Genomic DNA, 13465 nt, shown 5'->3' on the forward strand with positions numbered 1-13465 from the left:
ATGGTTGTATCTGTATTCACACAGTACACCTGGAACCTGTTGCTATGAGGTTATTATTTTCTATTTAACTTGACGTAGATTGTCACTAGGGTGTCTGATGTTAGTTTTGAGTTAAAGTGGTAGGAGTGCTCATTTACTTGAAGGTGCTTTGTTTCCAGACAAAGAAATGAGGCAGAGTGGAAAGGTTTTTCTACTGGAGAAACTCAGAAATACACTTGTAACTACCCTGATAAGTGATGCTTTCCAGTAATATTTTTTTTAATTGGGTAGTTATTTTTGTTAAAAAATGGCCTTTGCTGAAAAATAAGTGTTTATTTTGATACGAATTCAAGCACATATTACTCACGTCTGTATAAATTTTGAATACATATATTAATAAAAATCCAGGAACCAAGCAAAATATTCAGTTCACTCAAAATGCCAGGCCATGTCCTTGTATCTGTGGGGCAGGCAGGTGCTATTTGTATAACCCAACACATGTGGACAAAGATTACAAGAGCTTTGCAAGCAGTGCAATCCAAATTGCAGACATCGAATAAGATCCAAGGAACTGTGCAATTTGTTGCACATATTGATGTGTGTTTGGACTTTTGTTTCTTGAACAGTGCCCCCCTCCTGCCCCACCACCATGTAGCAAGCCCATTTTTGAAATGGATGACAATTTCAAAAGTGCTTGGAGATGCAGCCTACTGTTTTTAAAGGTGGGAGGGCGCGGGAGAAAAAATACTAGTGGATGTGCACAAGCACTTGACTTTGCTCTCCTAAAGTAGTTCTTTGGATCTTTGACAATGAATAAACCACTCAGCCAGTATCTTGACTCTAAGGTTCATTATAGCAATGATTGCTCACAGTAGAAAACTTGCATTCTGCTGAGAATGGATCCACTGGTTCTGATTTCAGGAACTGGATTGCTGTTCCCTGCCTCTCAATATGGTTACATGGAATTCTCAAGTTGGTCCAATCATCTGGTAAAGACTCTCCCAAGACCAGCATGGGCTATGGAATCTGCCTTTTTGGTGAGGGATGACATCCTGAAACACTCCTTGCCCCTTGGCTGTGTGCCAAGACTCCTGGCTGTATGCTGCTATGTGAATATGTAACTTAAATTCAAGACAAGAGCCCCTTTGCTACATATTTTTAAAGTGGCTTAACATTGTGGCAGTGCAGGTAAGACAAGGCCAGGGGCTGTTTTGGGGAAAAACAAGAAGTGAACTTGAGAAAAGAGAGAGGAGAGGTACCTTTGTGAATATAGAATGCTTAGCCGTTAGGAAAAGTAAGTAACATGGCAGTGGGAAAAGAAGATGGAATGATAGATAAATTGTATGCTGAATAGCTGAGTAGAGTGATCACAGGGTTTAAAAAGAAACCAACAGTACATCAGGTACTTTAAAGGAAAATGAGAACTACCACAGGACACACACAGATGGAAAATCTGGAAGAACAAGAAATGAGGATATGAAAGTGATGGAAGTCACATTGAGCATATTGCAATTTTGGAGGTGGAGATAACATGAGTGCATTTGAAGATGGGTGGAAGGATATCGGGGATAGCGCTGGAGAGGCAGGGAGAGGAGATGAAAGTCCAATTTAATTGAAATTTGTAGGACTTCTCCATGAGTAAGAGAAGTAGGTCGGAGGAGGAATCAGTTGAAAAGGAGGCAGGAGTTTTTGAGGTAGGAATAAAGCAAAGTTTATTTCAAAAGAAGAATAGCGAAGTTCTTCTATTTGAAATAAACTTCAATTAGTTTATTTTCCACAATGTTTCCACAATCTTGTTGTTAACTTCCCAAAACCTTGTAAGAGCCTTGAAGAGGACAGGATCAGTCCATCCACTAGTTGCTTGGTACTGTCCCTGAAGACAAAAGAAGTGGGGCTCAGACAGATGTAGTAGAAACAGAAGAAAAAGTCTCATGGGCAGCTATCATAGTACCATATTATGGAGACACAGCACCATGCAGGCAATAATGCTATTGCCAGTCCCAATTTTCTGGCATAAGCTCTGAGCAGTTGCTCTGGTCTGGAGGATAGAGAGTGGGAAGAGGATCATTGGTGGGTAGCTGGTAGTGGAATGCATGTACAGGGCAGCAGCAGCAGCGTGGCCCAGTGGAGTCAGGGGTGGGTGGCTGTCTCTTAATAATTAATTTGCAAAGTTGCCTCAATGTGAAAAAAATAATTAACTGGCTTGTCTTCAAGTGGTCCCTTGATCTAACCACCTCCCTGTCGCCTCAGGATATTGTAGATAACTTACTATAAGAATTTATGAAATAACAACTGTTTCACAAATTGCATTTGATTTTCTTGATCTAGAATTTTCAAATTCCTCAGATGTCTTCAGTTTGAGGTGCAATTTGTGGTACAACCTTTCCTTGAAAGGTTGGCAAAGGAAGAAATAAATAATGGGATCAAGGCAGACATTTGCAGCTGACAGTAGCAGAGTGAGTTCCTTTATGTAAAACAGAATTTTTTGTAACTCACAGTTGTCTTGTGATGAGGTTTGGCTTATTGTGTATGGAATTCTGCCGATGTGGTATGGAACAAAACAAATGATAAATACAAGCATGATGGTGAAAATATTTCGATTGGTTTTTCTCTTGGAGTTTTTCTTGAATTTCCGATGGGAAATATATATCTTCCTTGCTATAGAACTGTAGAAGACTATTAAGAGAAAAAACACAATCCAAAAAATTCCTAGGCACACATAGTTTGAAACTTTGTGCCACTGGACTCCAAGATCACTTTTGAGATTCATACATTTCTTTGACGTTTCTTCGGTAGGATTTTTATCTGTTAAAATAGTATTAGGAAGTGATATAAGCATTTGTAGTGTCCACACGGCTACGCAGACTATTTTGCTAGAACAAACGGTGTGAGCAGAAGCAATGAACTGAGGCTTCACCACTTTGCAGCATCTGTCGAAGCCTATGAGTCCAAACAATGTTATGCTAATATACATATTTAGGTAAAAAAGAACAGCAGAAAAACGGCAGACAACAACATTGAGCTGCCAAGGCCCAATTTCTGAATCAGCAAAAATTTTAAATGGGAAAGTTAAGCTCATGATGAGGTCAGCTATGACTATATTCTTGAGATAGACAATAAAGCTGGTCTTGTTAGGAATGTGCAGGAAAACCCAGGCTGCAACCCCATTTAACAGGATTCCTCCTATACAGATGAACCCATAGGCCAATGGGATAGCTTGCTTTTTTATTATTTCGCTGTAAACGCAGTGATTGCCTGAAGTGTTGCTTGAATTCAGCATTTTCTAGTACACTTTCAGTTCCTACAAACAGAGACAGAAAAAGTCACTTGTAAGAAGAATCCCCCCTCATCCTAAGGTATTAGGATAACTTGCTGTAGCACAGTGTTCTCCAGCCTGCTGCCATCCAAATGTGTAGTCCAGGACTTCTGAAGGGCACCAAGTTGGGAAAGGTTGCAGTAGTACATATATAAAGGCCAGATAAAGTACTGCTATTTTGGAACATTGCTACTTGGAACAAAACCAAATACATTTGTAGTGAATAATTTTTGCAAGAACAGCCTATGTAACTTTCAGTGTTTCTCTCTAGTGAGGCTGCCTTGTGCCTTTCCCCATGAATGGGATGGCAGCTTAATGCAATGGGTGTAATCGGGCATCTCGAGTTAGAATTTGTATGAGAATTTTGCTTTTGCTCACAAAACATGCAAGCATGCCCTGTTCAAAGCTCTGAGCGCAAGTGCAAACACCTGTGCCGAAAATATTCACAAATTGTCAAACACGTGCTCGTTCCTGATTCCCAGTTCGATTTGCACAAATTCCCTAATTTGCACAAATTTCCTCAGACTGGATCAGCCCCGTTCTAGTCTGTGGAGGCAATTTGCACACATTAGAAATTTTGTGCAGATTTGGGGAGATTTGCGCAAACCTGTTTGATCGCTGCTCCATATGTACCAATTTCCCATATGCACAGAGTGAGCTGCGATCGCAAATGGGAATCGGGTACGAAATGAGCGGTGAGACAATGTTCGGAGAATGCTAGCAATCTCAAATGTTGCTCATTTGCCCATCCCTATCGCAAGCTGCCTAGTCTCATTGAGGAAGGGTGGGGTATACATTTATTTAATATTTTAAATAAATAAATAAAGCTTCCATTCTAGGGTCCTCCTCAATCCAAAAACTCACCTCCTATTTATAAGACAGCATTAGAAGATATGTGCTCATTATTCATCATTCCTCAGCTTACATTCACTCTGTAGGTACACATGAATGTTACAGTGAACTAGCCACGTGTGAATGTTGATGATCCCAGATGAACTGGAAGTGCTGAAAAACTTCGAGGTACATCAGTGAACAATGACAGTCTCATTTTGATGTTGTCTTATATGTATTCATTCGTGCAAGTGTGAGAAGCAGGGCCATGCACTACTACAACCTTCCTTCACCTAGTGCCTTCCAGAGGTCTTGGACTACAACTCCCATCATCCCCAGCCAGCATATCATGCTGCTGTATTGAACGTCAGAGGGCATGCTCCTGGTGGTTCCACATGCACCTATGGCCTGATTGGTGTCCACCTGCAGAAAAGCCTTCAGTGTGGTGGCCCTTTCTTTGGAACTGCCTGCCCCTGGAGGTCAGGCAGGCACCAACACTGGGTTGCTTCCGGTGCCTCCTGAAAACAGCATTGTTCCAGGAGGCATTCCTTAACTGACTAGCAACGGTTTTATTGGCATTCTGTTTTTAAAAAGCAGTTTTAATATGGTGTTTTAATCTTTTTATCATTTAACTATTTTACCTTTTATGTTCACTGCCCGGAATTCTGTTTTAGATATGGAGCAGTATATAAATATTGTAAATAAAATAAATGACAGGTGGGCATAAGTAACAGAAAGTAACATAGCGCTCTTCAAGTACTGGAAAGGTTGTCACAAAAAGGAAGGGCAGGATCTCTTCTCAATCCTCCCAGAGTGCAGGACACGGAAGAATGGGCTCAAGTTACAGGAAGCCAGATTCCAGTGAACATCAGGAAATAATTCCTGACTGTTAGAGCAATATGACAATGGAACCAACTACCTAGGGAGGTGGTGGGCTCTCCCACACTGGAGACATTCAAGATGAAGTTGGACAGCCATCTGTCAGGGATGCTTTGACTTAGATTCCTGCGCTGAGCAGGGGGTTGGACTTCATGGTCTTATAGGCCCCTTCCAAACCCACTATTCTATGATTCTATGTCCAGTTACTATTGTGAATTGTCACTTCACTTTACATAGTGAGCTTTTCTACACAAGGCTGTCAATTGACTGTTAATCCTCTGTATCTACTTTCAGTTTTGTCACAGGATTGAGATCCTAGCATTATACAAGTGCATTTCCTTTCCTGCTTTTCTGCTATATAACCTCTAGGTGGCATGGTGGTATACAGGAATAGCACAAATACACAAGGGGACAAAGCATTTTCTTTCGCCTTCACAATTAAATGCCACATTTTCCCTGCTCTAAAACAACTCACCAAAAGTGCTGTTTAGACTCAGAAGACAAACTGGAGGGTCATGATTTCATCTAAAAGACCCATAAACAACCGTGTATAGGGAGTGACAAGCGCGCGATAAATGCTTTGTGTAGAAAAGCCCAGTATTGTCAGAATGCTTTTTGTATTTGATTGCCATTTGCTAGCAGTCCCTTTGCTAGCAAATGGCAAAATGCTCCCTTGCTAGCTGTAATTCCGGTAGATGTAGCTTTTTCTTTCTTGGTCCTTTCAACTGTAGCCTCTTCAACTGTAGTGGTAGTTTCTTCCACTACATTTTTTTGTGTGCTACTGCCAGTGAAGTGGGAATAACAAAAGCACAAGTAAGTGCTTGTGCAAAGTCTTTTACATATTGGTGTTCATGCATGCATGTGTATGTGTTTTGTTTTTGGCGAAGTCTGAGTACTGCTGAAAAAGTGGACCTTTTGTGAAGGAGAGCGAGAGAGAGAGAGACCAAGAGAGAGAGAGAGACCGACTTGGCAAAAATTACTGTTTATGACAGTGTTTCTTATTAATTTAGTATGACTATAATTGCCAGACAGTCTTATGGGATTTGTCTGATGTTAGTACATTAGACTGATTCACATGTTGTTCTATATGGAGGTTGTGCCCATTTTTTTAAAAAAGGAGAAAAGCTTCAGCATGGCAGTGTCAATGCAGTGGAACAGAATGTTTGGACTGGGTTTATTGGACTGGTATACAGTTTCGTGGAATGTCTAAAATCCACCGCCTTGTGTCTCTGATAATAGCTGTCTACCAGAGGGATTTCATGTATTTGGGCTAATTCTGAACAGTGCCCTGCAGAAGGATTTTCCAGTGGCCTCTGCATGGATTGAGTAATGCGTGGATTCATACTAGGTTAAAGTATTTACTGAAGTAATATTTTCAGGCTTTTTAGATTAGAATATAAGGAGAGATGCCCTTTGTCTTCTAACCCTCAAAGCTGATTCCTGTTGTGAGGTTGTTGTACCATAACGTTTTTGGGAGCACATGATCTTTCAAGAACAGTGAAACAGTTCTAGCCCTGGTATATTTTGGAAAACTATAGTTCAAGCATAACTAGAAAAAAACCAGGCCTGTGCTACCCTAATGTAGAAAGATGTCCTAGTCTCTTATTGTCCCAGAACAGTTTTATAGAATATATGCATGGGCTACGTGTGTTGGAGGTTAGAATTCACAATAGCGATGCAAAAGTAATTGCAGTACATCTCATGGGAAACCTTTTTGAATGTAAATAAGAACAGTTTGGTTCACATTTTATTAACTACAAGTTCTGTATTGAAAAGGAACTGCTAAAATTAGGTCCCACACACACCTTAGACACATCTAAACTAGATATGCCAGTTGACTGGGTTCTCTTCTAGAAGCATAAAATTTTCATGTAAAGAGGGAAGAGAAATGAAATGTATGCTATAGCAAGGGATGGAAGAAAACTTGGTTCAGTTCCCATTTTAATTTACCTTTTTAACCGTTGTTTTGCATGTTTTGGCTATTCACTTGGCAACTGATGCTCTGAAGAAGCTTCTCATTCTAAGAAACATGGGTATGTCTGTGTGCAAAGAAGGAAAAATGTTTAGCTGTAAGATAACATCTGGAATTTTAATTTCGTTAACATAATGTTAGTCTTTCCTATTATTTGATACAGCAATGAAAGTTAGTACATGTTGGGATACATTCCAAATTCCATATTAGGGATGGGATGGAGGGGGTTTGAAGTAATGAAGAGCATTTCTACATGAGGCTTCTATTGCATGCTCGTTATTGGTCACTCATGGAAGTTTGCAGGTCTTTTACATGATGTCAGCCTCCAGGGCATCTTCTGCACTTTTTGACCTTTATCTCGCTTTTTAAAAGATCGGAGATAACCCGATAAGGAGCGTTAATCCGATATTGTGGTAGTGTGTAATTGCACAGTTCCGCTATACTACAGTGCCATCTAGTTGGTATATAATGAAACAAATAACTTGTTGAGAAAGGAATTCCCTGATTCAAAGCATGTGTCTGCCTGTGTAATGGAACTGATCTTAATCCCGCAAAGAATTCAGAAGCAGAAGCCCCGGCAAGGATGTGGGATTTTAGCCTTGTGTGGTAAAGCCTGAAGTCTGCATTTTTCTCTTATCTGTCCCCCTACCTGCTTTTTGTAACATCTTGCCTGATGGAGAGATCTTGACATCTCAGAAGCTTGCACATTTGTTGGGGTCTTTGAGTTGGCCTAATAAAGATATATTACCCTAATACGGATTTTAGAAGTTTTCTTATAGCTAACCCGGCTATTTTTTTCTTTTTGTATGAACTGGAATACATAAAATCCATAATATTGTTGTTAAAAAAGATTTTGCAAAGAGCAGTTAAAGCACAATAATCTTAAATCTCATGAGCATTAATGTATGATTACAACTTTTAATATCGTTGGAAGCTGATTTTTGTCATCTTGCATTCTGCTGTACAAGAGCTGCTGTTGAGAGGCAGTGGTAGAGCAGCTGCTTTGCATTAAGCAAAATGTCTATACCTGACATCTCCAGGTAGGGCTGGAAAAACTCCTGCCTGAAAACCCTGAGGAGCCACTGGCAGTCAAAGTCAACAATACTGGGTTAGGTGGACTCAATATATAAGGTCTGACTGCAGCTTCCTATGTGTTGTTACCTTTCAGTCTTCACCTCCCATCACCTGCCATTGTGATGCGTAACAACAGTGGGAAGCTTTTTTAAAAGTATATTTGTTAGGCTGTTTTAGTGATGTATAACTTCTCATGATAGATTTGGTCATAGATTTGTGTTCTTTCCCCATAATCAAGTTCATGCCACTGTGTTGTACTTGCTTGGTGTGTGTGTGTGTGTGTGTGTGTGTGTGTAGCAGTGTGAACAGTTTGGAAATAACTCCACTTTCATAGGAATATAGGAAGCTGCATTATGCGAAGTCAGCCCACTAGTCCATTTAGTCCAGTATTCTTGAGGCTGACTTAACCTCTTTAAGGTTTCAGGCAGGAGTCTTTCCTAGTCCTACCTGGAGATGCCAGGGATCACACCTGGGACTTTCTGCATGAAAAACATGTGCTCTCACCACTGAGCTGCAGCCCTTCTCTATTCACTTACCCTGTGAAATTTTCACTTACCCTTTGAAACTGCTGTTGTACTGCCCAGTGGTGAAATTTTGCTTCTTTTTTAGAAGTCTGTTCTCACGTCTTTAAAGTCACCATAGCTTACAAATTATGTGATTGCAAGTGTTAAACAGACCCACAGAAAGCACAATTGTGTGCCACCTTTAAATCCATTAATGTTATTGCAGAGGACTATATCTGCATGCATGGGGAATCTGATCTGTCATGTTCAATTTTTAAAGTATGAAACTTCAAAGAGTTCCTCTTGAGTGTCCAATAACATGGGATAAGACAGAATAAAAGAACAGTTAGGAGAAAATGTAATATATGTACACAGGGTATCCTAGCTCTGGAGATCTGAAAGCTAAAGCTTGGAAATACACATGTGATTAGTTTTCTTTTGTGTTTATGGGCACCAGTGAAAAATAGTGTCATATGTCAGCTGTTTTCTGTTTCTTGAGGCATCTTCAAAGATCTATTTTAAACCATCTTAATCATGACATTTAAGGGCCAGGAGGGATTGAATGAGACAATGTGTTAGACAGTCCCCCCCACCCAAGTTTAATATAGCTAAATAAGAAAGCAACAACTGTGTGAAAAATACTGGGACTCTACAAAGGATTGACATTTTTTTTCTTCAAACAACAACAACAAACTTGACCTATGTTTTCTTCCTTACAAGGCTGTTTTATTACTAAATAACCATAGTAGGAAGTAAGTTCTAGTGAATTCAGTGGCACTGATATCTGAGTAGAACTTGCTTAGGAGCATGCTGTAAGTATACAGAATCCTCATCCCCAAGTGTGATGGTGTACATCTGTGTTTCTCAAACTCATTGATGTTGGGACATCCCTTCTAAACTTGCACTGAATTCTGCCTCCTAACACAGCAACAACCATTATCCATTCCGTGGGTGAATGTGGAGAGATCCTTGTATGCAGCTGTGTTGTATGCAAAGCTGCCGTTGCATACAGGGATCTATGGTTTGGGATAGTAATTTCCCACTTGCATTAGAGGATGAACAGAATGCACAGGGATACATAACCACAAAGTAGCAGCTGTTTCTAGCTTCCACTCTTCCCAAGTCACATTTGGATGGTGAGGCAGTCAGGCTCCCATAAATACAATTTGGCTCAGAGAAGGTTCACTGCCAGGGAGTGTTTTGACTAATGGTGGAGGAAGGAACCACTTGCTTAAAGTCTTGTCTCTCCCTGGAACTGTGTGCCCTCCCTGCAAGTGCCTTGTGGTCTGCCCCACAGTTTGAGAAGACTCCTGATGGACATAACAGTTTTTGTTTCTGTGGGCAAAAATTTGCCCCCAATTAAGCACTTTCAGGGCCTTGTGATTTCAAAGGGGACAAAATTAAGTTCACCAATAGGATTAACTTTAGCTGGGTTGTGTAACCTTCTTCTAGATTTCTTCAGTTTTGCTAAGAGGCAGGAGCGGGTGACCTTTGGACTGCAGAGAACCCTCAGTTTCTTTTCTGTAGGTGTTGCTAGGCTCTTATCAGAGGTTGAGAATCAAGTCTTTTGACTTACAGAACTACATTTCTAACCCTAAAGCCCTTGGGCTTTGGGGAATTAGTTTGAAAATGCAATGGGTAAAATCCAACATAAGTCCTACTTGGAGCAGACCCATTGAAATGAATGGGACTTAAATTAGTCAGTTGGATTTTACCCAGTGGAAAGCATTTCCGGTATGGTTTTTGGTGCAAAACTAATTTCCCATCCTTGCTTGTAAGGATGCTGTTGCAATGCAGAAAAATGCTTGGCGCTATTTGTTGGAAGCTTCTTTTGTCCTTTTTGTTTGTTTGTTTTTTCTTCCTACTTTTCAGTTTAATAACCATGTTAATTGTTGTAACTTACTAACTGCTCATGTGGAATGAGTGGATAATAGCATTAGAAGAGGAGGAACAGAGTAGAATCTTCATGACCTTTCTCCTAAAACCATACACAATGAACCACACACTCATGCAACGGAAACACTTTCTTTTCAAAATATTCTGCAGCTGTTTCTATCCACAAGGACAGACCTTGTTTTCTATTCCTTCCCCTGGTAAATTGTTGTTTCCCATTGTTGCATTCTGTGGAGATCATGGGGATATCTTTTTTAAAAAATGTATCCCACACATCCAACCCCAATAACTGCCTATCTATAGCAACTTAGGCTGAATTCGTTTTGCATGGCAAATTTTAGATATTCTATAACAAGTACAATAAGAGTAAACTTTCTAAAGATTTTTTAAAATGAACACCTTTAAAAGAACCAAAGTGGCATATAAATTAAAGTAATAATAAAAGGAACCTGCTATAGCGGCTATGGAGCCAGTTTAAGAATGGGCTAATGCTTGGTAAATGTAATACAGCATACAGCAACACAGCAAAGAGCTATTAACATTATGTAGACTAAATGATTCTTAGTAGTTAGAATAAGGTGGCTAGAACAAAGTTATTTTATCTGTGATATATCAGAGGATTTGAAGAAACAAAATTTCATTATTGGAAGCAGCACACTTAATAGGTTTTTTGGCTTCCTATTGCTGATTTTAAGCTGAGAAAGAAGCTTGCATCAGGAGTAAGACTTTCCACATGAAAGTGTCTTTCAAAAACACTCCCAACCAAACTAAAGCATATTAGAATACTGCAATTGCATGTACTTACCAGTACTCAAGAGTCCGGTAGCCTTTAAAACTACTAAGTAGCAATCCAATACGCTTTCAAGTTCATGCAGAAATAATGCTTCCTCTTTTCTTGTGAACTGCCTGGTTTAAAAATCCCAGAACTGCTACTTTAGCTCCAAAATTGGACTTTAAAAATCCATTGTTAGTAGTATCTCTTACTGTTGCCAAGTATGGGTTAAGTGTCAAATGCTGCAGCTGGCCGGTTCTCTTATACATCCACAAGGGGCAGTTTTAAACAGTGAGTGACATATTTGCAAACCTTGCCAAAAAAGAGGAAATGTTCTGAAGCTGAAAACTTAGAAGTTCCCAATTTACTATATCTCCTGTAGTGATTCCCTGACCCCCTCCTGGAAGTGTGTTCAATTCACAGTGCACAAAAGTTCAGCTGCAATTATGTTGTGTTCTCTGGAAGATGTTATCCATTTGTTTTTGTAATAACTTGTTTTGTAACAATAGCAATATCTCTATTCTTTGACTTTTGGGGTAGTCAAATGCCTCCCTAATCACCTCCCTCAATTTATTTTAACTAGCCCGATACTTTTGAGTTTGACACTGACTAAATTTGAACCACAGACTAGTTTTAAAAGGAACACAGAGTACTCATGTCCACTCCGTTGGTGGTAAAATGTTTCAAAAGTCTCTTCCCCATGGTGGCCATCTATTCATTGGATGTAGCATTGGATAGCTCTTTGATGTGACTTATTTGGTAACTGCACGGGTCATCTTGCATACTAGTACTGTATCTCTCCTGTGGTGGCAATGCTGGTGGTGGATGCTGCATGTGATTGGGGAGATGTATGCAGTAAGGAGTTTTTAAACTTTGCCCACTGCATGAATTGTTGCTACAGGGAAGGGCTTTTCTCTTCTCATATGGTGGCTGGGTTAGAATCATAGAATAGTAGGGTAAGAAGGGGCCTACAAGACCATTGAGTCCAACCCCCTGCTCAGTGCAGGAATCCAAGTCAGAGCATCCCTGACAGATGGCTGTCCAGCCTCATCCTGAATGCCTCCAGTGTGGGAGAGCCCACTACCTCCCTAGGTAATTGGTTCCATTGTCGTATTGCTCTAACAGTCAGGAAGTTTTGTGTCATCTGCAAATCTGATCAGCATTCCCTGCACCTCCTCCTTCAAGTCATTAATAAAAATGTTGAAGAGCACTGGCCCCAGGACTGAGCCTACTGCAAATTAAAATGGACACTTGCATGTATTGCCACTGATCCAGCTCATAATTACGCAGGTCACACTAGAAATTATGTTGTTTCAGTCCCTTTCAGTGTGTGTGTTGAATGTCCGCTTCCCAATTAGGAAGCATCACCATTTATGTTACCTTGTATGTTCACATCAGCATATGGCAAGAGTGGGTAAAACATGGCCCATGGGTGTCATGCGGCACCTGCTGTTCCTCGGTGTGGCCTTCACTGTCCCTTGCCACACTGCCGAATTCAGCAGTGGTGAAATTTGGAGGGGTGGATGGGAGAGAGCATAATGCTTAAGGCTACGGAGTGCTAAAGTGTTCAAAGTTAGCTTGATTGTAAGCTAAACTTAACCCCTTTAGTGCTACTGAGCACTACAGGGAAGTTTGCTGGTGCATTTGGGCTGCAAATCAGCATTTTTTTTCTGGGGAGCCCTGAGGACCACATGACATTCTGTGGAGTGTGGCCTGTGTATACAAAAATGCACCTTGGACCTTCCGCAGTTGCCCATCCCTAGTATAACGGGTGATCTTGATCCTTGGATGGTAGATAGAGTGGTGCTGAATCCTTCTCTTGACCCAAATTTTGGCTTTGCGTTGCACAGCATAAATGCCTTGGGATGTCGCACTGCAGCTTCCATTGAGCATAATGCAGTGACTGGTGGTTTTGCCTTTAATGGAGAGGTTTTGCCTTTAATGACTGAGTGCGTGTAACACTCAACAAATCAAATGGTATTAGACTCCCTGGTGTAGTTTCCTTATGTACCGAGTCAGAAATTTCTTCTTGTAAAAAAGAAGAAAAAAAGAAGCAGCACAAATGAGGTCACAGCTGGCATAGGAGAGTGAAACTTCACAGGATAGTAGCATTACCAGGAAAAATGGTTTGATTTCACTTAAAACCTTTTCTCTTAAGTCAACTCTGACTGAAAACTGTCATCTGCTGTGAGCTATTTTGGTCAGTGCAGGAAGAGCTTATGTTTCCCAGAACGTATGATTACTGA

The 13465-nt window shown here is 40.4% G+C and overlaps 2 protein-coding genes across 2 annotated transcripts in view; one reads left to right on the forward strand and one right to left on the reverse strand.

Annotated features, from left to right (window-relative positions):
• MED12L (mediator complex subunit 12L) overlaps positions 1-13465 on the forward strand; it is a 262912-nt gene that overhangs the window by 98908 nt on the left and 150539 nt on the right. The window lies entirely within an intron of this gene.
• Positions 1449-11389, reverse strand: P2RY14 (purinergic receptor P2Y14). Its single transcript, XM_084847290.1, has 3 exons — positions 11253-11389; positions 6956-7044; positions 1449-3280 (listed from the first exon to the last, which is right to left on the reverse strand). Exon 3 carries the CDS (start codon positions 3257-3259, stop codon positions 2258-2260), a length of 1002 nt encoding a protein of 333 aa, XP_084703416.1. The 5' UTR covers positions 3260-3280; positions 6956-7044; positions 11253-11389; the 3' UTR covers positions 1449-2257.

Source organism: Heloderma suspectum, chromosome 3, assembly GCF_057233095.1.
Source record: "Heloderma suspectum isolate Gila_16-S chromosome 3, 16-S_ref, whole genome shotgun sequence".
Taxonomy (NCBI): Eukaryota; Metazoa; Chordata; class Lepidosauria; order Squamata; family Helodermatidae; genus Heloderma; species Heloderma suspectum.

Coding starts and splice junctions, on each gene's coding strand:
- P2RY14 (XM_084847290.1), bottom strand. CDS start 3,259: ATGCTGAATTCAAGCAACACTTCAGGCAATCACTGCGTTTACAGCGAA.